Source organism: Phoca vitulina, unplaced genomic scaffold (genome assembly GCF_004348235.1).
Source record: "Phoca vitulina isolate PV1807 unplaced genomic scaffold, GSC_HSeal_1.0 scaffold8, whole genome shotgun sequence".
Taxonomy (NCBI): domain Eukaryota; kingdom Metazoa; phylum Chordata; class Mammalia; order Carnivora; family Phocidae; genus Phoca; species Phoca vitulina.
In genome coordinates this window covers 69,151,441-69,174,318 of record NW_022589711.1, presented here as the reverse complement: position 1 = coordinate 69,174,318, position 22,878 = coordinate 69,151,441, and the positions used below count along the sequence as shown (strand labels likewise).

Here is a 22,878-nt window from a genome sequence, read left to right as displayed (position 1 = left end):
TGCCTTCCTTTGTATTTAGTTAAATTTTTACAGAGGCACGTTTTGATTCCCTTCTCATTTTGTTTTGTGTACATTCTATAGATAGTTTCTTTGTGGTTACCATGGGGATTACACTTAATATCCTAAAATTATAACAATCTTATTTGATTTGATACCAACTTAACTTCAGCTGCAGACAAAAATTATTCCTTTACAGCTTCATGCTATTGATGTCACAAATTATATCTTTATATATTTTGTACCCATTAACATAGATTTATGATTATCTTATGCATTTGACTTTAAATACTGTAGAAAATAAAAATGAATTTTACAAACTAAAATTACAACAGTAATGATTTTGATATTTTATCATGTATTTTCCTTTACTAGAGATATTTATATATTCATACAGCTTCAAATTATTGTATAGTGTCCTTTTATTTCAACCTGAAGCATTCCCTTTAGCACTTCTGGGAGGGCAGATATAGTGCTAATGAGTTTGCTCAGCTTTTGTTTATCTAGGAATATCTTAATTTCTCCCTCATTTTTTGAAGAATAGTTTTACTGGATATAGAATTCTCAGTTGACATTGTTTTGCTTTCAGCATTTTAATACAACATCCCACCATCTTCTGGCCCCTGTTGTTTCTGTTGGGAAATTGACTTGTTATCTTATTGACAATCTTCTGTGTGATAAGTCATTTTTCTTTTACTGCTTTCAAGATTCTCTCTTTGTCTCTGACAGTTCGATTATAATGTGTCTTGGTATGGACCTCTTTACTTTATCTGATTGGAGTTCATTGAGCTTCTCAGATTTGTAGATTCACATCTTTCCTCAAATTTGGGAAGTTTATGGCCATTATTTCTTCATGTAATCTCTTTACCCCTTGTCTTAGTCTGTTTGGGCTGCCATTACAAGATACCATAGCTTATAAACAACAGAAATTCATTTCTCACAGTTCTGGGGCCTGGGAAGTCCAAGACTAAGGTGCCAGTAGATTTCATGTCTGGTGAGAGCCCCCTGCCTGGTTCATAGACAGAACCTTGTTAAACCAACCCTTACCTTTCTGGTCACTTCTCCACCCAAAATAATAATAATAATAATGAAATCTTGTATATTTTTCTCTTGTTAATCTATCTTATGTCAGTTTAATGCTTAAGCTGAACACCCTAAGAGGGTCAAAGAGAAAATTTTCCTCCCCTACACTATCAAAATATCTAAAAGATTGTGTGTATGTGTGCATGTATGTGTGTGTCTACACATACAACTTCCAAGCAGTTTCTAAATTCACAGGGAAAAGTAAGGGCTAAGACTAGACTGTTATTTTGAAATAGAGGGCTAAAGAAGGTGAATATACATACTGGATATCTAGATTTGCAGTAAAACAAATTTGTAGTAAAGCAAAGTAACCATTAAAGCCAGATGATACGATTGACAGGTGAATGAATAAACAAATATATACAATGGAATATTATTCAGCTTTAAAAAGGAATAAAATTCTGACACATACTTCAACATGGATGAATCTTGAAGACATTATGCTAAGTGAAATAAGCCAGACACAAAGGACGAGTATTGTATAATTCTATTCACATGAGGTACCTAAAATAGTCAAAATCATAGAGAAAGAAAGCAGTACGGTGGTTACTAGGGGCTGAGGGGAGGGAGAATGTTTAATGGGTACAAAGTTTTAGTTTGGGATGATGAAAATATTCTGGAGATGTGTAGTGTTGATGGTTGTGCAACAATGTGAATGTACTTAATATCACTGAATTGTACAGTCAAGAATGGTTAAAATGATAAATTTTATGTATATTTTACCACAATTTAAAAAACCCAAATGCCATAAAGATGGACAACTAGAACAATAGGGGGAAAAAAAGTGAGCACAGAAAGAGACCCATGAGAGCTTGGTATATGATAGAAGAAACATTAAAATCAGTAGGGAAGAAAACGGACTCTCCAATGAACAGTGTTGGACAACTGGCTACTACTGTGGTAAAAGTTAAAATTACATCCCTATCTCACATCACACATAAGTTAGAGTTGAGTGTTGCTATCAAACTATGAAAGGCCAAACTTTAAAGCTTTTAGAAAAAATATATATGGCAATGTCTGCCTAGTATCAGTAGAAATTTCTTGGACATGGTATGAAAATCTGTATTAGTTTTCTAGGGCTGTTGGACCAAGGTGCCACGAACTGAGTGGCTTTCAACAATAGAAATTTATTCTCTCACAGCTCTGGGGGCCAGGAGTTCAAAATTAAGGTGTCTGCAGAGTTCTGAGACTCTGGGTCTCAGATCCTTCCTCTGAGACTGGGTAGAATCTTTCTTTGTCTCTCCCTAGCTTCTGGTGACAGCCATCATTCTAATCTCTGCCTCTGTTGTAACATGGAGTTCTCTCTGTGTGCCTGTTTCTAAATAATTTCCTTCTTTTAATAAGAATACCAGTCTTGGGGTACATGGGTTGCTCAGTCAGTTGAACGTCCACTCTTGATTTCGGCTCAGGTCATGATCTCAGGGTCATGAGATGGAGCCCTGCATCAGGCTCTGCACTTAGTGCAGAGTCTGCTTGTCTCTCTCCCTCTGCTCTTCCTCCCACTCTCTCTCTAAAATAAATAAATAAAATCTTAAAAAAAAAGAATACCAGTCTTATTGTTATAAAAACCCACACTACTCCACTATGACCTCATCTTAACTAATTATATCTGCAACAACCCTGTTTCCAAATAAGCTCACATTCTGAGGTAGTGGGGAGTGGGACTTCAACATACCCTTTTCGGGGGACACAATTCAACCCATAACAAAAGCATTAACTATAAAGGAAAAGACTGATATATTTTAACACATTAAATAAAAAGTGAGCAATTATTTCCTTTCTTCTGTAAGATATGTCAGATAAAAGATATCATGAAAAAGAGATTAGAAGATTTGAATAATCTTGGTACCATGAAACAAATGCAAGTATTAAACAAAAACTACACATTTTAACATGTCATTTTTATTGAAAAAGTAACATATCTTACATATTTAGTATAAAAATATAGAGTAAAAATTAATTTTCTCTTTCATTTCAAGGTTTTATTTAACACACATTGTAGTCTTTTTCTTTGAGTTTTAAATCCTTGTTTAAAAGGTCTTTGGAGCTCCTGGCTGACTCAGTCAGTAGGGTGTACGGCTCTTGATCTTGGGGTTGTAAGTTGGTGCCCCACGTTGGATGTAGAGATTACTTAAAAATTAAATCTTTAAAAAAATAAGAAAATAAAAGGTTTTCTTCACTTTGAGATTACTTTTGAAATTCCTCAACGTTTTTTTCAGTATAAGGGATAAGGCAGTGGCTGGTTTTAAATTTTTTCCCCCATAGGATTAGGTATTCATTCACTCCATCATTCGTTTATTCACAAATATATTTTGTGTGGGTAGTATGTTAAGGTACTGTCCCAGGTCCTGAGGTTACAGATGTGAGCAGGACTACATGTTCCCTGCGATCACAGTGCTTACATTCTGGTGAGAGGAGGCAGGCTTTAAAAAACAGAATAACAAATGAAGTCAATTTGTCAGTATGTAAAAACTTAACTAGTGTTATAGAAAATAGAGTAAGAAGGGCCAGAAGTGCCAAGTATCTGAAGCATGTTGTAAATTTAAATTTAAATGAGCCTCTTTTGAAAAAACTTATTTGATCAGATACGTTTAAATGAACGTTTGAGCATACAAGCCCAAAGTATGAATTATGCTGTGTTTAGGACAATAGTTAGAAGAGATTGGACAAATACTCCAACTAATTTTTTTTCTCCAACTGGTTAGATTAAATGGTGAAATAAATCGTTTTGTGTCACAATTTTGGCAGATAAAAGCAATTGCTCTTCTTCTGACAGAGGCAAGTAACTGAAACAACCTTAAGCATTTGTATACTAGACAATGACATTTGGCAGTGGAGGATGGGGTAGAAGGGTAGGGGGTGGGGATCAGATCTTTCCTAGGTTCTTTTCCGCTAATTTACCTGTGTTTGGCATTTCCACTTTCCTATTTGTCCTCCTGCTCCCATGAGACCAAATTGCCTTGTTCTGATTAGCTGTTCACTCATTATGGAGTCCCCATCAAAAATATTATCAGTGCTTTTGACCAGCCTGACTTTTGGGAGTGAAAATCACAAGTCATTCAGAAATAATTCTTTGTTCACTGAGCATAAATTTAGTTAGTTTTTTTTTAACAAAATGATATTATTTTGGGTAGAATGTTCTTATTTCCATCAAATCCAGGTGTATGAGATAACTCCTGTGAGGTCATGCACAACACAAACACCCTTTGCACATCGCATATATTGACAGAGGCTACCCCCCAAGATCATGACCTTTTTGTGGTTCCCCTTTCAACTTTGGCAGTGTTGTCCCTTATGGTAACCTGGAAGTGACCAAGGTGATATAATACTTATGAGATGGATCATTGGGTGCCGGGGTGGTTCAGTCAGTTAAGTGTCCGTCTCTTGATCTCAGCTCAGGTCTTGATCTCAGGGTTGTGAGTTCAAGCCCGCTGTTGGGCTACACATTGGCTGTGGAGCCTACATAAAAAATAGATGGATCATTAATCTTTCTTCTGGAATCTTCACAAGAGTAGATAATAAAGACAGCTGTTTATTGCTACACAAGTGTTTGGAAACAGAATCTTTTAGATTTCTGCTAGCAAACTGATATCTGCTAGATCCCTGAAAGTTCTTTCCGCTATTTCACTTTCTTAGAATGACTTGGTCATTTTCAGAGATATTAGAGAAGCACGTGTTGCTTTTTTGGTCTTTTGGTTGAAGTGGCTTTGCTCAGACTTCCTTGCTTTGCTGTGAATGGTCACTTTGAGAATAATGTTTTTCTTTGCAGATTATTTAGCCAATTAAAAAGGCTCCAAAAAAACTGGCTTCTTGGTCCATGTCAATCAATTGCTCATTATTTACAGAGACAAAAATTCTATCATTTTCCTTAAGTTCAAATATCCCACCTTGATAGATGGAATAGAGTCCATATTCAGAATCTTTAGACCAACAACTATTTCTAGCACTTTTCATCAGCAGTATAGGGTCAGGATAACTTGTGTATTTGTAAATATATTGTACCATTTGTTTGTTTTTCTTTCTGTTCTGTTCTGTTGAAATTGTTCCCGAAGTTTCCTCAGGTTCCTGAAATCGAAAGTATGTTTGGGAATAGATGTAATAAAACCCCCTGTGAAGGATAATAAGCTCTCCATTCCTCAAGTGCAAATTATTCAAGAATGAATGTCCTTTTCTTGATGACTCCCAGGAGTTTATTTTCTGGCCCAAAGCTTTTTCATTCTTGGAGCCTGGATGAAGTTTAGGGAGAAAGAAAATTAAAAGAAAGAAGTTTGTAACAAAGGTAAGAATTATCTCAGTAGCTGTGGCTAGCCAGTTTTTTGGTGGGGATTTTAAAGAATTTCAATCTAGTATAAAACTTCTTGCTCCTTCAATCTTACAAGGATTCTAAATTTCAGTCCTATAGGAATCTGGAGGCTACTGTATCATTGTGATCTGCTGGAAGTCCCTTACTTTTCTGTACCTCATCCACCACTTAGGCCACAGATCTAAACTGTAGCATGAGGGATGATTAACTCAGATGGCAATCTTTACTCCTGGACAGAACTTCTGTCCCAAACCCCTGCCTCCCTTCCTATGCTGGTGAGTGCAAATGAGTAACAGATAAGGAAACTAAAAGAAACATTATCAATTTTTCAAGCCTGGAGCTCAGAACTTATTGCTATTTCTTTGGGTCTCTTTGGGTTCCTTCTTGGTCTTTCTCAGCAATCCAGAGTCAAAGGCACCATTCAAGCAGAAAACATCTCTAGTCCACAATAAGATAGGGCACATGGTTTGGCAAAGAGAGCTCAGATTTAAAGATGTTCAGACCCCTGGGTCTTTAGCTCCCAAAGACTTTGAGTGAAAAGGGGCCCTACCAAAACATGATATTCCTTTAACTTTGGGCTCATCTCCAAGATTGGTGCAAAATTTAGTTTTTCAACAGTGTAAAACAACTATTGTGTTTCTTGATGAATAGTAAACAGTAACATTATAATAATGATCTCACTCATAGGCAGAACATGTCAATCATTCATAAAGCATGAGTGGAGGAATACCAGGAAGGCAACTGCCCTGAAAAAAAAAATCCCACAATCTTTTCATATTTTAACTGATACCTGAAATTTCTTTAACTTGGGATAAAACCTCTCATCATAATAAAAGCAACTATTTATTGAGTACTTACAATACACAGGAATTTTGCCTGTGCTAATCTTCAGTATTTTATGACTTAAAGATTATCTTTACTTTGTATCTGAAGAAACTAAAGCTTGATTTGATTAGGTAATTTGCTCAAGACATATATCTAGGTAAAGAGGAGCTGGTATTCCAACATGGATATTTAGACTGTAAGACTCTTGCACTGTTACAGCACTGCGTGGACACCGGTTCTTTAGGTAAGAAATAGGCTTACCTTAATTGGTTAAACTATATGAAACTGACATATCTGTGAGCAAAAAATGGTCAAATATTGGCAACTTCCCATAATTCAACCAAATACAATTGCCACAAGGAATACCTAGTGATTCATGGTGAAAGTAAATAATTGATTTAGAACCTTTAGAGAGGAAGAAGATTTGATGGGAGTGAGAAAGAGAAATTACTTTGAAGAAGAGGAAGAAAAGCACAAATAGGGGCATGGGAAACTCAAAGACAAAGTTCTCCCACCACATAACTTTCCTGAGAGCAGATATTGAACTATTTGTCTTGTAATCTTGCTTCTGAAAAGAGTCAATCTGAGCCCAGATTCCTATGAACATTTTGTAGACAGCCATATCAACATTTCATGTACAAGTTAAAAGAATAAATTATTTGGGAAAAATTTTTCCATTGCCTTCCTTTAAGCCATTTATTTGTTGTTTCTCTTACTTGGAACTGGAAATATGCTTCTTCTCCGACTGCTTCCAGTTATGTGAGCTGCTACTCTCTGAAGACGTCTTTCACTTACTACGTAAGGAATATTTAGCTGCTTTTCTAAAAGAAAAATGACAAAAAATCTTCAGCACTTGTCAAACCACTTTTCAAATACATTGCTATTCAGAGCTGCTATCGGTCAGACATTGTTAAGTACACTGGGCTTCCAAAGTGGATTGTAAAACAGCCTACATTTTAATATGATGATCCATCTATTCCAGCTTATGTTTAATTTCGAAAGTATTTTTTTTTTAAAGATTTTATTTATTTATTTGACAGAGACAGACACAGTGAGAGAGGGAACACAAGCAGTGGGAGTGAGAGAGGGAGAAGCAGGCTTCCTGCGGAGCATGGAGCCCGATGTGGGGCTCGATCCCAGGACCCTGGGATCATGACCTGAGCCGAAGGCAGACGCTTAACGACTGAGCCACCCAGGCGCCCCTAATTTCGAAAGTATTTTAAATGAGAAGAATAAGCAGTAACTTGGGTCAGAATTTATTGGCATTTCAAAGGTAAGGTCCAACCAGAATATAACAAAATGAAGATTCTGGCCCTTTTCCAAAGCAAACAAACAAATAAGTAAATAACTGTGGACATGTAATAATTCTACTGAGTCATTTAAAGTGCACAAATAACCAAGCACTGGTGAATTTCCACGAGTTATATATAGAAACAATCAGAGCGAACCTAATTCTAAAGGAGTAGCAGTGATAACGAGGGTCTATAGATGCTACAAACTGGTTCCCAATAGTTCATCCCCCGCCCCCGCCCCCCTAAAAGAAATATGAATTGGCATACTGGTCATGATAATCAGTATATAAACATAAGAATCATGAATTCATAGATCATAATAAACAAATAACACTTATTGATCACATTCTGAAGTACTTTGGAGCAGCCTTTTAATATACAAATTCAACAAACTACCCTTTAAAAAAAATCAGCTCAAATTTCCCCAGTGTGCTTACACTGGTTGTTAAGATAAATGATATTCTTTCGTCAAGCAAATATTGCCAGGAATGAGGCACGGCACTATGTCAGACAGGGGTTGCAAAGAATAATCACTGATTACACTGACTGAGCCCTCAAAGGACTTACAGTCTTTTAGGAAAGATATGAACTAGACAGTGAAAATTTATCTGTGAGAAATATAAATAAAGGGGGATGTGTGTTCAGAAGAGGGAAAGATTCCTATTTATTGGAGGACTGAGGTCATGGGAGGGTTTGTGCTAAGGCTTACTCCAACACACCGAAGTGCCCATCACGTCTATGCCAGGCACTCTTTTAGGAGCAAGGAGAAAGAATTAGAGACAGATGAATGCAAGCAAATATTTGAGGTGCAAGGATAATGATCTGAACAGGATGAGGAGGGGCAGACTTGGGAAGGAAGGAACGGAAGAAGGGCATTCTAAGAGATCCAGGACAGGGGCCGGAGGCAGGATGCACAAAGCATTCCTGGGCCACAGCATAGGAGGAGTTCAGTTTCAGGCTTGAACGAGGAGCCAAATGACAGAGGATTTGAATGTGAAGCTAAGAGATGTGGATTGTAAGGACACGGAAAGACTCTGAAAGATTTTGGTAGGAGAAGTGAAGAGATAATGTGTTGTGCTTTAGGCTATCCTATCTCAAAGTAAGGTTTGATGGGTAGAAGGTGGGAGGGCTGGAGACTGGCAAGTTACCAGACTATAACTGATCAGGACTGAGAACAGGAGGCCTTCATCGAGGCTAGTAGGAGGTGGAAATGAAAGGAAGTGGTACAATTTCACAGGAAAGGAATGAATAGGAAATGAGAATCTCTTCCATCTATCTGGTACAAGTTGTTACGTATTCAGGATGGGTGGGCGTCTGCACAGTCCTGAAGACCAAACATATCATGGGGATGCATGACCAATTACATAATACTCTCAGAATGCTCAGCTTTCAAGGTTGATGTGTCCTTTCACCTTCAACTTTCACTGTTAAATAATTCATAATGCCTTGCCTGCCTTTAGACCTTAACACTTTGTTTTAAAATATTCAATAACCGAATTCAATTATAAATATCTTACATTTGAGGTCATTGTAATCTGGGAAAGCCTAAATATAAAAGCAAATTCTAAAGAGGAGATTTCAATAAATAAGTAAACAAACAAACAAAGAGGAGATTTCCTACTGGCTACAGCAAACACTTCGTGGAAAAAGAACCCATGAACATGTCTATTTGGGTGTCATGAATAAATCTTGGTATACTGATTAGCACATGATTTCTACGTCTTATTGTGATGAATAGAGAAGAGTAGTCTTCTTACAACACTGAAAATAGTACATGCATCTACTGTAGACCATGGATCTGTTGTGCCTCATCAGAAGAAGGGGAGTGTTCACCGTTCTGACTACCACTTTCACCTTGGGAAAAATAATCAGAAAGAATGTGTAGACCTTGAGAACAGGTCTTATCCTTCATGTTTAATAAAGCCTATTTAATAAAGAAAAATGGGAGTTGTTAAGCAATGAGGAAGCTTGTTGTTTTGAAAAAAGAGAGTTGGAAAAGTAAAAAGACATCATTACAACACTTACATTAAAGAACTGTTTCTTCTCTGCCAGGCTGCTGTGCCCTAGGCTGGCGGTCTCTGGTATATGTATTCAGGCCTCTGTGGCCAGTAATATGGGGAAATGGGGCTATGGTGAGCCAAATGTGAAAAAGTAGCAAATTTTATTCAATAGTTTTATTGACTTATGTATTCATTAAAAAATATGTATTAAGAACCTTCTATGTGGAGAGATGGTGGTGGCACAATATTATGAATGCACGATCTGCCACTAAATCAGACACTTCAAAATGGTTCATTGTAACATTTTTGAAGGTGGTGGCGTGGGAGGATCCTGAGCTCACATTCTCCCACGGACACACCAAGGCTACAACTGCATATAGAACAATTCTCTCTGAGAAGGACCTGAAGACTAGCAGAACAGATCTTCCACAGCTAAAGTTATAAAGAAAAACCACAAGGAGAAGCGTTGAAAGGGAGCAGAGACAGGTCTGGTCAGGACCCACCCGCAAGGTGATGTGATCTACAAGAGGAGGGGGGATACATAGGTGTGGAGCTCCCCCTGGGGAGCAAGGGAGTCAAGACCCACATGGGGCACTGTCCCCCTGCCTGGGGACCTGCACTGGGATGACAAGCTCTCACAATGTCCGGCTTTGAAAATCAGGGCGGCTCACCTCCAGGAAAGCCAGAGGGCTATAGGAAACCAAGACTCTGCTTTTAAATGGCTTACACACAAACTCACTCACTCCAAGACCCAGCACAGAGGCAGCGGGTTCACAAGTGCCTGGGCCATATGTGAAGGAGATTGATTGACTAATTTCAGGGCATGTGATAGAAAGGCAGGGATCTATAGGCACTTGCTTTGGGAACAGAGAGCTGGAGGCCTTTCCTCTTACCCTCCTTCTGCCTAGCTGGCCTGATGCACTGACCCGTGCCAGTTCTCACTCTCTCCATCTACCTTGCTCGCACCGCTCGCCTCGCCCTGGCATTGCCCTGTGGACCTGCCCCACCCAATCTGCCCATCCTGGTAGAAGGTCCTCTACAACAGCCCGGCTGAGATCAGTGTCCCCTCAAAGCTGCTCCTGCCCTGCCATGGATAGATGCTCAGCATCCCTGATCATCAGGGAAATGCAAACCACAACCACGGTGAGACATCACCTCACACCTGTCAGAATGGCTAATAACAAGAAGACAAGCAACAACAAGTGCTGGTAAGGGTGTGGAGAAAAGGGAACCCTACTGCACTGCTGGTAGGAATATAATTTGGTGCACCCGCTCTGGAAAATAGTATGGAAATTCCTCAAAAAATTAAAAATAGGAAAACCATACAATCCAGCAATTCCACTGCTGGATATCTATCCCAAGAAAACGCAAATGAAATCACTATCTTGAAAAGATGTGTGCATCCTTATGTTCATTGCAGCATTATTTACAATAGCCAAGATATGGGAGCAGCCCAAGTGTCCACTGATAGATGAATGGATAAAGAAGCTGTGGTATATATACACAATGGAATATTATTCAGCTATAAAAGACAATGAATTCTAGCCATTTGAGACACCATGGATGGGCCTGGAGGGTATTATGCTAAGTGAAATAAGTCAGACAGATAAAAACAAATAATGTAAGGTTTCACTTATATGTGGAACCTAAAAACAAACAAAACAAGACAAACAGACACATAAAAACAGAGAACAAACTGATGGTTGCCCAAAAGGGAGTGGGTTGGGGAGATGGGTGAAATAGGTATAGGGGATTAAGAGGTACAAACTTCCAGTTATAAAACAAGTAAGTCACGGTGATATAAAATACATTACAAGGAAGATAGTCAATAATATTGGAATAACTCTGTATGGTGACAGATAGTAACTATACTTATTGTAGTGAGTATTTTGTAATGTATGTAAATGTCAAATCACTATGATGTACCCCTAAAACTAATATATTGTTGTATGTCAACTCTACTTCAATGAAAAAATAAAATGAAATGAGAATGATACCTCAAAAAAAAGTTACTTGTATGTTATGTGAATTTCATCTCAATCAAAATACACACACACACACACACACACACACATGCACATGAAAGGTGTTACACCTCAGGGCCAGGGGGATAAAAGAATCTACTAGGTTTGGAGCATCAAGTTAGGGGCTAGGTATAGACAGATGAGAGAAACAGACGTGTTCTGTCTTTGTGGATCTAATTTAATTAGTGGGGAATCAGATAGCACACAAATAAAAAATATATATACAAATAAAAGGAAATGCACAAGATAAGTGCTATAGAAATAGCAGGGTGTGGGAGGAACTTACTTAGAAAGGTAGGCAGGGAATTTTTCTCTGAAGAGGTAACAATGAGGTGATAGGATCAGAATGAGAAGGAGTCAGTTATATGAGAAGCCAGGAACGGCAGAAGCCAGCCTGGGCAACAGCCCTCAAAGGGAATGTGGGTTGAAACAGGCCGCTGACCATGAACAGGAAGGTGGTCATGGCTGAGGGACCACAAGATGAGAAGTGTGGTGGGTAAAGGATTGCTGGGAAAGATGACGAAGCGAAGGGCTCTTGCGTAAAGAAAGGCATAGAGCCTCGTGGTGGTCAGAAGCAAAGAAGATGGGTTACGTTGGGGCCCTCATTTATCTTACCTCCAACCATGTTCCAGAAAGGATTCAGATGACTTATGTACAACACATTTGAAAGTAAAAAGTAAATAACTGAAGAAATCAAGGTGAAAGGGAAATCCATGGTGGAAAAACAAGATTCAGATGAAATAAAGTTTTGACCACAGGTCGGGCCCCAGAATTGGCTCTAAGCTTTCTAACTGCCAAACACAAATAGGAAAATAGAATCAAGTGGCTTGAGAAACTGACTCGCAGTCCGAGGGGGGACGTGTGGATGGGAGCAGAGAAAAAGGGCTGGAGAGCTATTCCCCCTGTCATGAAGTCGACAGTAGAAAATTAAAATAACAAACAAACAAAAAATACTACCTGGAACTGCAGGAATGGTTTCCTCATAGGTTTTCAAAATCATCTGCAAACAGTATTGAATAAATCTTGTTAATTTCCCTAAAAATTTCAACTGACTACAGAATGTCTACGACCCTTCTTGCTGATGTCTAAGATGTCATTTCTACGTCAGATAGGAACCTCTGAAGCTTTAGCTGTTCAAGCACAGGGTTTGCGCGGGGCTGGGTGGGAGCTGGGGGAATACTGAGGCAGAGGCTGCTGTGGAAAGTTCTGTTCCAAAGGCCACACGTGGAGCAGCCCAGGAGGAAGGTGCCATCTGGCAAGTTAGATGAAGCTAATGTTCCCCAAACCTCCTTGTGGCTGCTGGATGTGGTGCCCAGGCCTCCTCAGTTTCTCCGTGTGGGGTGTGGGTCTGCAGGCAAGTGTGTGTGTAAATGCACTGTGTAAGAGTGTTTTCAGGGGCTTTGAATGGCTGGGCAGACCCAAGCCTCAAGGGGTAAGGCACGCTTCGCTCTCTCTCATGAGACCCACAGACGTATAGAGCCCATCAAGGCAGGACCTGGCCACACTGTGTCATTCTCTCACTTCTGACACGTGGCCAGGGCATCCTTCACATAAACGTGTTTTACCAAGTGCCAATACCTTTACTAAACAACTAGTATCACCTTCTTTGTACTAACCTGTTGGGAAAACCAGTAAGAAAGAGGGAAACCTTAGTCTTTCTATTAGATGAGCTAGTCGTGCTGAGCGCATCCGTGCCTTCTAAAGTCCCCTCCACTTAGTTCTATCACCTGGGCTTTTGTCCATCACTGCCCTCCTTTTCCGCCACTGTTGTTCCTTTTGAAACTTCCAGAAACTCCCCTCCTCTGTACTCCCACCCCAAACCAGAAGCTCTCTGCTTTCCCCTTGGTCTCAAACGCTGATCCGATAAGGGCAGGTCGGACCTTAGCCCAGTGGGCATGCGGTGGTGGCCTCAGCATAGTCTCTCTGTCTCTCTCATTCTGGGATAGAAGTTAGGAAGGAAGGAAGGAAGGAGCAGGAAAGAGAGAGGGGTAATTCCTATAGTGTGGGAGGCAGAATGAAAAATGATGACAGTCTGGTCAGATGGACCAGATTCAAATGTGTCAATCACTAGCTCTTGGAGACTTTGCTCAAGTTACTTAACCAATGTGAACTTTAATTTCTTCATCTATTTAAAAAAAAAAAAAAGAGGAAGAAGGGGCCTAGTTGGTTGAGCATCCAACTCTTGATTTCAGGGTCAGGGTCAGGGTCATGGGATCCAGCCCCAAGTCGGGCTCCACACTCAGTGGGGAGTCTGCTGGAGATTCTACCCTCGTCCCCCTTAGGTTCTCTCTCTCTAAAATAAATAAATAAATCTTAAAAAAAAAAGAAAGAGGAAGATAATAATTTTGATTCCTTCCTCACAGAGCTATTCTGAGGATTAAATGAGATACCATATGGAATAGGGATAAGATGTTTACTGGAAAATAATCTGTTCCATTAATGGTGTCTGAAAAAAATGGGAAATCCTTCCCCCCTACCCTGCCACCACCTGTCTGTGTCCTCTCCCAGCCTCTCCCTATTCTAGTGAGTGGCAATGTGTGCGAATGGGAGGGAGTGAGAGAACAACAAGAGAGAGGTATGCGGAGTCTATCCCCACTACTTCTCTAACCCCCCACTCCCAGCCCCAGCATCCAGCCCCCTTCTTAGGCTTCAGATTTATGCCCTAGTTCTGAGTTTCTCTCCCCTGCCACCTGTGGGTTGCCCCCACCAACCCAGGGACTGCCGAGTCCCATTCCTCAGTCTCCTCAGGAGGCCCCCCATCCCCCACCCCAGGCTTCCTGGTCCTCACCACCTGGGGCAATGGAGTCACTGCTGCTTTGGTATAGCTTGTGTACAGTGGGCACCCTGCCCTGGCCTCCAGGTGAGGTCGGATTTCATTTCTCATAGAAATGGCCTCCTCGGGGACATCTGGGCTCTACCATAAAGACTGCTTGGGTTATCAAGTGGAGCCCTAACCACAAGCATAACATTGTTTCTATGCAAACACAGACTGAACACCAAACAATGGACTTGTAATCATATCTTTAAAATGCACCTCCTTCCTGCACTGGGAATGTCCCCAGTGTTTTTTTTTTTTTAAATAATGATGTTCTTTCACAGTTTACAGAGTATTTTCATACCCATGTTCTCATCTGACCTTTCCGGACAGGCAGAAGGTAAAACTATGAAAGTAAAATTACGTAATTTAGTGAAACAGTTTGCTGACATAGTGTTTCTGCTAGAAATCCTGTTTAAGCAACTTCCATAAACAGATATTTTGTAATTGGTTATTTATTAACTATAAATTGAGATGTCATCACCTTCAATTTCTCAAAGTATCTCTTTCTTCCCTCTTCTTTTCCTCTTTCTTCATCTCTACATGCATACAAAAATAAATATATGTTTAATTCCAGAGATCAACAAGGCTGGAAGAGTATAAAACACCAGTATTTGGTTTCTTCTGTCTTCTGAGCAACAATACCAAAATCACACACATCTTTTATTGTTGTGTGACCTGGAACATATTGCCCTGTCTCTGCCTCAATTTCCACAATGGGAGATAAAAAAGGTTAGACTCAATGGGGAGGCTCTCTGGAGTAGAGGAGTGAACTCTAGACCAGGAGTCAGCCAGGACCCACTGTTTGGTGCTATTCCACTTTCTCCTAGTTCTATGAATTCAGGGAAAATCACTTAAACATTCTGGGCCTCAGTTTCCTCCTTTGCAAAATGAGGCATCTCCACTTGATGATCTTAAGTGTTCCCTCTCCTGCGACCTTCCACGCCTGCTGATGGCGTGACCCGGTGGTCCACCTACCTTTCTAACAACCTGACGGAGTTGCCACTTCACTTGCCAGCAAGGGTTGTTCATACTCTCCTCATCATCGGGGTCCCAAGGGATATCATCTTCCTTTAAGAAACAAGCGATGCCACTTTGGGAGTACTTGTCCTGCATCTGGGTTAAGATGGAATAGAACACAATATTACACACAAGAGCTTTTTATTTTTGTTCATTTACGAGTTAAAGCAAGAGGAACTGATGGATGACAGATTCAGAGACATCTTGGCACCTTAGATAAGCTCATGGCTTGAAATAAAAGCAAGCATGCTGTCCTTTGTCCAGTGAATACAAGGAAGCAGCTGGATATTGTGGAAAGGTTACAGGTGTGGGCCAGACGTCCTGGGTCACAATGACCTTCACTGCCCCGGTGTGTCTCTCAACAAATTGCTTTTTCTCTTCCGTGTCTGTTTTTTATTTGATTTTTGAGCTGGTTCAATGTGGTGATCTTTGAGGTCCTTTCCAGCTCTGGGATGGTGCGGATCCCATTCTAAAGATGGGAAACCACCTAGGTACAAAGTAGGCAATAGAAGGGCGCCTGGGTGGCTCAGTCTGTTAAGTGTCCGACTTTTGATTTCAGCTCAGCTCATGATCTCAGGGTCATGAGATCAAGTCCTGAATTGGGCTCTGGGCTCAGCGTGGAGCCTGCTTAAGATTCTCTCTCCCTCTCCCTCTGCCCCTCCCCGCTCAAGCATTCTCTCTCTCAAAAAAAAAAATAAATAAATAAATAAAAAGGTAGGCAATAGAGTCCATTTAAATTCCAGAATCCTAAATAAAAATTAAACAAGTCCTTTGTGGCCTTTGGGGTGCAGGTAATGTTCTGTTTCTTGATCTGAGCTTTTGGTGTTGGGTAAATTCTAGTTACTGTTGTGATTTCTACTCCTCTGGATGGCAGAATCTTAAACATATTGCCACTGGAAATTTTAACGTTGTTTTATTAAATGTCCACACTAGCCAGGGATTTACCTCCAGACACTTGAAACACCATTTGAAGGTTTGTCCCCTCCTTCTGATTGAGAGCAAACATTTATAATGACCAGGTAATTGTCAACAAAGTCCTAGCTTCATATTAAACACACACACACACACGTATACACACACACACACACACACGCACTCACAAACCCAAATGCATGCACGCATACATCCCAAATCATCCAGCACATTCCAGGCTGATAACTGGTTAATTTTACAAAGAAAAACGGGAAGTCCACTCAAGGTCGGACATTAGGTTTTTTCTTTTTTCCTGTTTTTGTTTTTAACAACTGGGATTGAGGAGATATTATTTCCCTGTACAAATCCGAATTGCCTTTCTCTGGAGAAATAAATGGGGAAATGGCCATTTTTATCTGTCGTTTGAACTCAGGGGACTCCAAAGCTTGAAGGAAAGATCAAACTTAATGATGCTCCTTCCTATAAAAAGACAACCTCATTCCAAATCAAAATAACTTGTTTATGAGAGGTCCCAGCCAGAGTCACATTGTTCTGTGCCCAGCCATGTACCCCTCGGACATTTGATCAATCTCCCTCAAGGGCAAAAGTACAAACCTGAGTTGATGAATTCCTTCCACGTACTCTGGCATAGAACATTCATTTACTTTTAAAAAAATGTTTACTTTCTTTCTTCCTGTTTTTAATTACAAGAGCCAAACATTCAACTTAGTAGATGTATTAGGGGTGACAGCTGGGGCCACCTGAGTGGAGATATGACCAGAGGTGGAGTTAGACAACATTGCTTTGCCCCTTCACTCCCCATGCTCTTCTCCTGTAGACATCTATTTGCATCTCCAATATCTGTGGGAGCTAAAAAGCATTTCCCGGGAAGGAACTCAATTGGGTGTGCTTTAGAAATACAAGAACATATCCAGCAACTGGGGGTGGGGAGGCTCAGAGAGGAGGAGCTGGATTCAGTACAAGGCCAGAGGGTGGTTCCAGGAAGAGCAAGTTAGCTACATTGGACAACGTCCCAGCGCAACCAGTATGGGTGTTTTCTGGCCAGACATTGGTTTGATGAAACTGAATAAACAGGCTCACAGACTTCTCTAACTTGTTGAGATGAAAAGATGTGCATGACACAGAGAGGAAGGCAATTTATTTTCTTCCTTCACAGCAGCTGGAAAGTCTCTCAGCCTGAAAGGATGAAGAACAGGAGAAGCTAGGGCCAGGGGCAGGAGAAGGCAGAGCTGAGAGCTGCCTGGGGACCATGAAGTAAGGGAGCTGGCAGCTTCCTGAGAACTGAAGAGGAGTGTGAGAGGGTGGGAATGCAGCAGGGCCCAGCCCAGGCCAGAACCAGCTGCGGCCTAGTGGTTCTGAACACCGGCTGGGGATTTTCCGGAAACACCTCTGGGAGGTGGGAGGGAGAACCCTGAAAATTGAGTAAGATCCTAGGTCTACATGGGAGGGAGGTTGACAAGCTAATGTGACTCCATTGTTACCCCAAATTTAATGAAGCCTAGAAACATTGATGGTATACAGGCAACCTGCAAAATATAGAAAAGTAACAAATGCTTTTCTAAGTGAAAAATAAACAAACAAAAAACCCACTAAAATCACCCTAATCCTACTTCTTAATTAACCTCTAGACGATCCCTCTTGTTTGCTGGGTTGTATGTGGGCAATTGTGTGTATGGTTGTTTTCTCTTAAGACTATATAAAAATGTCATGTTCTTTAAGCCTACAAAAAATCATATATAGATAGCATAGATATTTTTTAGGGCATTCTCTGTAGAAAATTTATAAAATATAGAAAAATAAAGAGGAAAAAAGACATTCATAACCATACCATCTAGAGATCACAATGATCAACATTGTGGTATTTCACCTTCTAGACATTCTATGAATAAAGACTGATTTCCAAACAATCGAAACCCAGAAGGAAAGCCCCAACCCTCCTCCCCATCCCTACATGTTTCTTGCATATTTGGTGATTTCTCCTACAGACTTTGACCAGTGCTGGTGACTAGTTGCCTAAGCAAGGGGGTGCCCTGGTTGTTTCCAGAATGATTCATGATGATTAATGTGATGAATCCCTCTCTGTCCTTTTTTTTCCACATCCTTCTCACTTCAAAGCATGAATTTCTTGAAGCATATTTCAGACTGAGCTATTCTCTCTTTAACCACATCTGGGTGTTGGGGGCCGGGGGACGTGCGTGCTATTTTCATTTGCACGCCACTCAGACAGCTTTTGCACCAAGTGCCTGCTCTTCTGCTCCAGAAGCCCCAACAGGTGGATTTCCACCGTGACTGCTGTGGGTGCCATCACAAACATGGTGGTTGTCTACGCCAAGGCCAACCAGTCCTTGGCAGGGCTTGTGGTCTCCAGGGTGGACTCCTTTGCCAGCTGGCTCGGACGCTTCCAGGCGGTGGCACTGACTTTCTCTGCTGCCCTGACATGCATTTCTGAGAATCATTTTCTGCAAACCACAAGTAGCATAAAGAACCATTTACGGAGATTGGTGGCTAAGGGTCCCCTTCTCCTTTGTCCTTCCCATCTATGATGCCGCAGTGATAGGCAGTCCCCTTGTCATAAAATGTTCCTAGAGAGACATAAAACTTTAGAGGCTAAGCCCATATTTAGTGTTCGGGCTTGCTAGTTTCTACAGGCTTCTTTGTGCTTATTTGTGAAGGTCCGATCAGATGTTACGCAGCCCTCCTTAGGCCACACTCCCTATAATCCTTGCTCAGTCTATCTTCTGGAAATTTTCATCAGCCAAAGTGGAATCTGTGATCTGTTTTAGGAAATTAATTTTCTTAAACTTTATTTTAAAGATTTTATTTATTGATTTATTTGAGAGAGCGAGAGTGCATGAGCTGAGGGAGAGGCAGAAGCATATTCCCCACCGAGTGGGGAGCCTGATGTGGGGCTCAATCCCAGGACCCTGGGATCATGACCTGAGCCAGAGGCAGACACTTAAGCAACTGAGCCACCCAGGTGCCCCTAGGAAATTAATTCTTATGTTAAATATGCTTTTCCAAGTTCTACACAGGCAACCAAAGAGACTCAGATTCATTTTTCCTTGCAAGCATTCCTGATGAAGTGGGTGATGACTTCAAGAGACTTCTCAATACTAATTACAATGGCTATAGTTTACTGAGCACCCATCTAATGCCATGGCTCAAAACTGGGCTTTCCCTTTAACCTGTTTTATAATTTTGGGCAAATCACCTAACTTCCTGAGCCTTATTTATCTGTAAAATGGGGTAATTCTATTTATAAGATTGTGATGAGGATCAAATAGAGCAATATTTTGCCAAGTTTCTGGAACACAGTATTTGCTCAACATTGGTTAATTTTCCTCCCTTTCAGGCACTCTCAATGAAGTCTTCCGTATGTCTATACATATATGTATCCATATGTAACTATGCAATCAAGAAAAATGTATGCATGTGCAGAGACGTTAAGCTTTATTCAAGATTTCCATTTTTATAGTTGACTTTATTTTTTATTATTATTATTTTTTTAAGATTTTATTTATTTATTTGACAGAGAGAGACACAGCAAGAGAGGGAACACAAGCAGGGGGAGTGGGAGAGGGAGAAGCAGGCTCCCGCTGAGGGGGCAGCCCGATGCGGGGCTCGATCCCAGGACCCTGGGATCATGACCTGAGCCGAAGGCAGACGCTTAACGACTGAGCCACCCAGGCACCCCTTTATAGTCGACTTTAAAAAAACACTTGATCATATACTCAGAGAAGTGCATGAGTCTGCTCAGTCAAGAACTAGTTAATTCAGTCTTAAAATTAGGCCAACTTGTAATGTCAGCAAACTGAGGGAATGACTTGCGTAATAAAGAGACAGACTCGTTCTGTGTATCCTGCAAAGTTAACAAAGGTTAGGACAGGCTAGCTCCGATTTCACAAACACAGCAGTATTCCAGCTTCTAAGGTAGACTTAGAACTAGAGGCATGTTTATAGTTACACTGATGTTTTAGTTACAAATATCCAGACTCTTCTGTGTCTGCCCTAGAGCAAAGCTGACCTTCCGGGTCATCTAAGGGTAGCCCCTAATTTTCATAATTACTTGCAAATCAAACAAGAGTCTACGTCATCCAAATCCAAAGGAAAAATTTGCAACCATTTGAGATAAGCAAATGTATACTCCACAGGGTATACAAACTGCATTTCCTTAACAGATACTCGCTCTATGGCATTTGGATAATTTATATTTTTCTGAGACCCTTCTACTTGCATTTCCTAGCCAGCTGGTAGATGCAATGTTGCTTTATCATAATGTAGCAGGATGCAGTGTGCATCCAAGGGTGCAAATATGTCAACCCTGTGGACACCCTGTTGTGGAGGAAGGAGTGTTATTTAGGTGCCCAAAGAACTGACTTCAGCTCCGCTTCCAAAGCCCTGTCTGAGCTATGTCATTTTGTCTGGGGGTCTCTAGGCTCCTCATCTATAAAATGGAGGGAGGGGGGTATCCAAAGTTCCTTCCAGCTCACAATTCTCTACTATATAATACACAATTAGTCAAAACATACATTAGAAGCCCAAAGCTAACTTGGTTTATTTTCAGCCATTTTGCATTCATAGTTCCAAAAGTTTTATATAGTTGAGAAATGCAGGAACTAAAATGGCACAAAGGTTTTTTTTCCCCTCTGTCAAATGTACCTGCATTCATACTTGGACCACCCACAGATATAGAACCAACGTTTTATTTTCCATTATTTTATCACGAACATAAAATGTGGAGTCCATCTGGTAACGGACTTTATTACAGACTTTATGCATGACACGTCTGCGGCTAGGGAATAGACGAATGCCAGTCCTTCATATCCTCCCTATGGTCAACACAGAAATGCCACAGATCTCAAACCAAAACATGTTTCAAAGATCGGACTTACCCCCCACCCCATATCCTGGAGGAAAAAGATAAATCTGATGACATTCTAAGACTTAGTGCCTGCTTTAGTTCAATTGCTAGTATTATAAAATGCTCATGCTGTTGAAGAGAAAAAACAAACCAGGTTAGGAGTTTTGTTCCTGCGTCTGCTAGTAGCTGGTCGAGCCAGCTCTGTAACTGCACGCTGATCACACAATCCTTTCAACTCACACGTCTGCAAGGTCCTCAGTATTCACATGCGTTAGCAGTTAGGGTCCACAGGCAGAGAGAGGGAACTTTTTTTTTTTTTCCCTACTGTAAATTCTTCACAGAAGAGGACACGGAGGCAGTTAACCCCGGGGTGGCTGAGAGCCTCTGTCAGGGACCGTGTGCATGGTACTGACCTGTTTCAGCTCCCTGGTGAAGTACATGTAAGTCACTGCCACGCAGAGGGACTGCAGGAGCACTGTAAAGATCAGGATCAGCACGCACGTCTGCCCGGGACTGGGGCCCCCCAGGGCCTGCATTTCGCCGTGGTCCTGTCCAAGTCTCACTGCTGCAAAGGCAGCCGGGCAGCAGGTTATTGCTGTCAAACCAACGACGAGGGGTGGAGCTCTTCTTAGGTTTCACTTATTTAAAAATAGAATCAAAACAAAACTGAAAACAACAGGCTAGGAAGAGGAGAATTCCGGGAAGCTCTCTCCATTTTATAGGAATGTCAGGGACCAAGGAGGGAAACAGACATTAAAAATTTTTTAAACTGAAAGGGCTGTGTGTTGGGTCAAAGAGCTGCTTCCCCAGTGCTGGGGGCCTTTTGGGTCCCGTGGCTGTGCCTTTGCCCAGCGACTGTGCTAATTCCTAGGCTCCCATGCTGCATCTCATGCCAGCAACCTATCCCTGGGAGCAAGACCACAGATCTGACCATCAGCTGGGGCCACTCTAGTCTGGAGATGCAGGCTGCATCGGGAGAAGCTTCCTTTGTCATCTCGCCAACGTCACTCCGTGGCCCCATGCAGCAGTTCAGCGACCTGGCTGGTGTCTTTGGTTGGGAGGCTGTGTGGTGTGGGGGTTAGCAAACAACCTCGGGGGCTCAGACTGCCTGGAGGCAGATGTTGGCCCTGCTGCTTCCTGGTGTGAAACCCTACCTGGGTTTTTAAGGGCTTTGTCCTTAAGCTTCAGCATCCTTGAAGTGGGGATGATAGTAACACCTACCCCAAAGTGTAGCTGGTGGATGAAATGAATTACTCATGCCTGGCTTCCTGGGGGTGCTTGGCAAATATAGCCTATAACCTTTCTAGCTACAGACATGGAGACTGGAGTGGACAAGAGGATGGAGCAGGGCCTGCTCACCAACTTAAAAATTAAGTCCCTATTTAGTCCTAAGTGAGATTTTATTGACAGTGCGATATGGAATTCCAGAAAATGTCAGAAAGACCAAGGAAATGTACCTGAGTGGTTTAGACAAGATATATTCATGCCCAAGGATTAATGAGGTAAGAAATGTAAAGCATTCATCGTGGTCCCTGGTTCCGCAACCCCAACTGTGTATATACATTTGCTTTTCCATCTTTATCTAGGTTATTATTTACGTACGTTAAAATTCATCAATTTCAAAGGTATGGTATACCTTGATAATTGTATACAAGGTGTAACCACCACCACGATCAAGTTATAGAATGCTTACTTTGCTTTAAAAACTTTCTTCAGGGGCACCTG

At 41.2% G+C, this 22,878-nt stretch overlaps 1 protein-coding gene across 1 annotated transcript; it reads right to left on the bottom strand.

Annotated features, from left to right (window-relative positions):
• Window positions 1–3,048: 3,048 nt before the first annotated feature.
• Window positions 3,049–22,089, bottom strand: TNFSF10 (TNF superfamily member 10). The gene is made up of 5 exons (XM_032407201.1): window positions 21,567–22,089; window positions 15,318–15,455; window positions 12,482–12,524; window positions 6,925–7,029; window positions 3,049–5,306 (listed from the first exon to the last, which is right to left on the bottom strand). Exons 1-5 carry the CDS (start codon window positions 21,687–21,689, stop codon window positions 4,855–4,857), a joined length of 861 nt encoding a protein of 286 aa, XP_032263092.1. The 5' UTR covers window positions 21,690–22,089; the 3' UTR covers window positions 3,049–4,854.
• Between the last annotated feature and the right edge of the window lie 789 nt (window positions 22,090–22,878).

What these genes read in the sequence shown, in the direction of transcription:
- TNFSF10 (XM_032407201.1), bottom strand. Translation starts at nt 21,689, where the DNA reads ATGCAGGCCCTGGGGGGCCCCAGTCCCGGGCAGACGTGCGTGCTGATC. An exon ending in TCACCAGGGAGCTGAAACAG is followed by an intron (nt 15,456 to 21,566) that starts GTCAGTACCATG and finishes ATCTTAACCCAG; the next exon opens with ATGCAGGACAAGTACTCCCA. An exon ending in AAGCATATTTCCAGTTCCAA is followed by an intron (nt 5,307 to 6,924) that starts GTAAGAGAAACA and finishes AACTTCATCCAG; the next exon opens with GCTCCAAGAATGAAAAAGCT.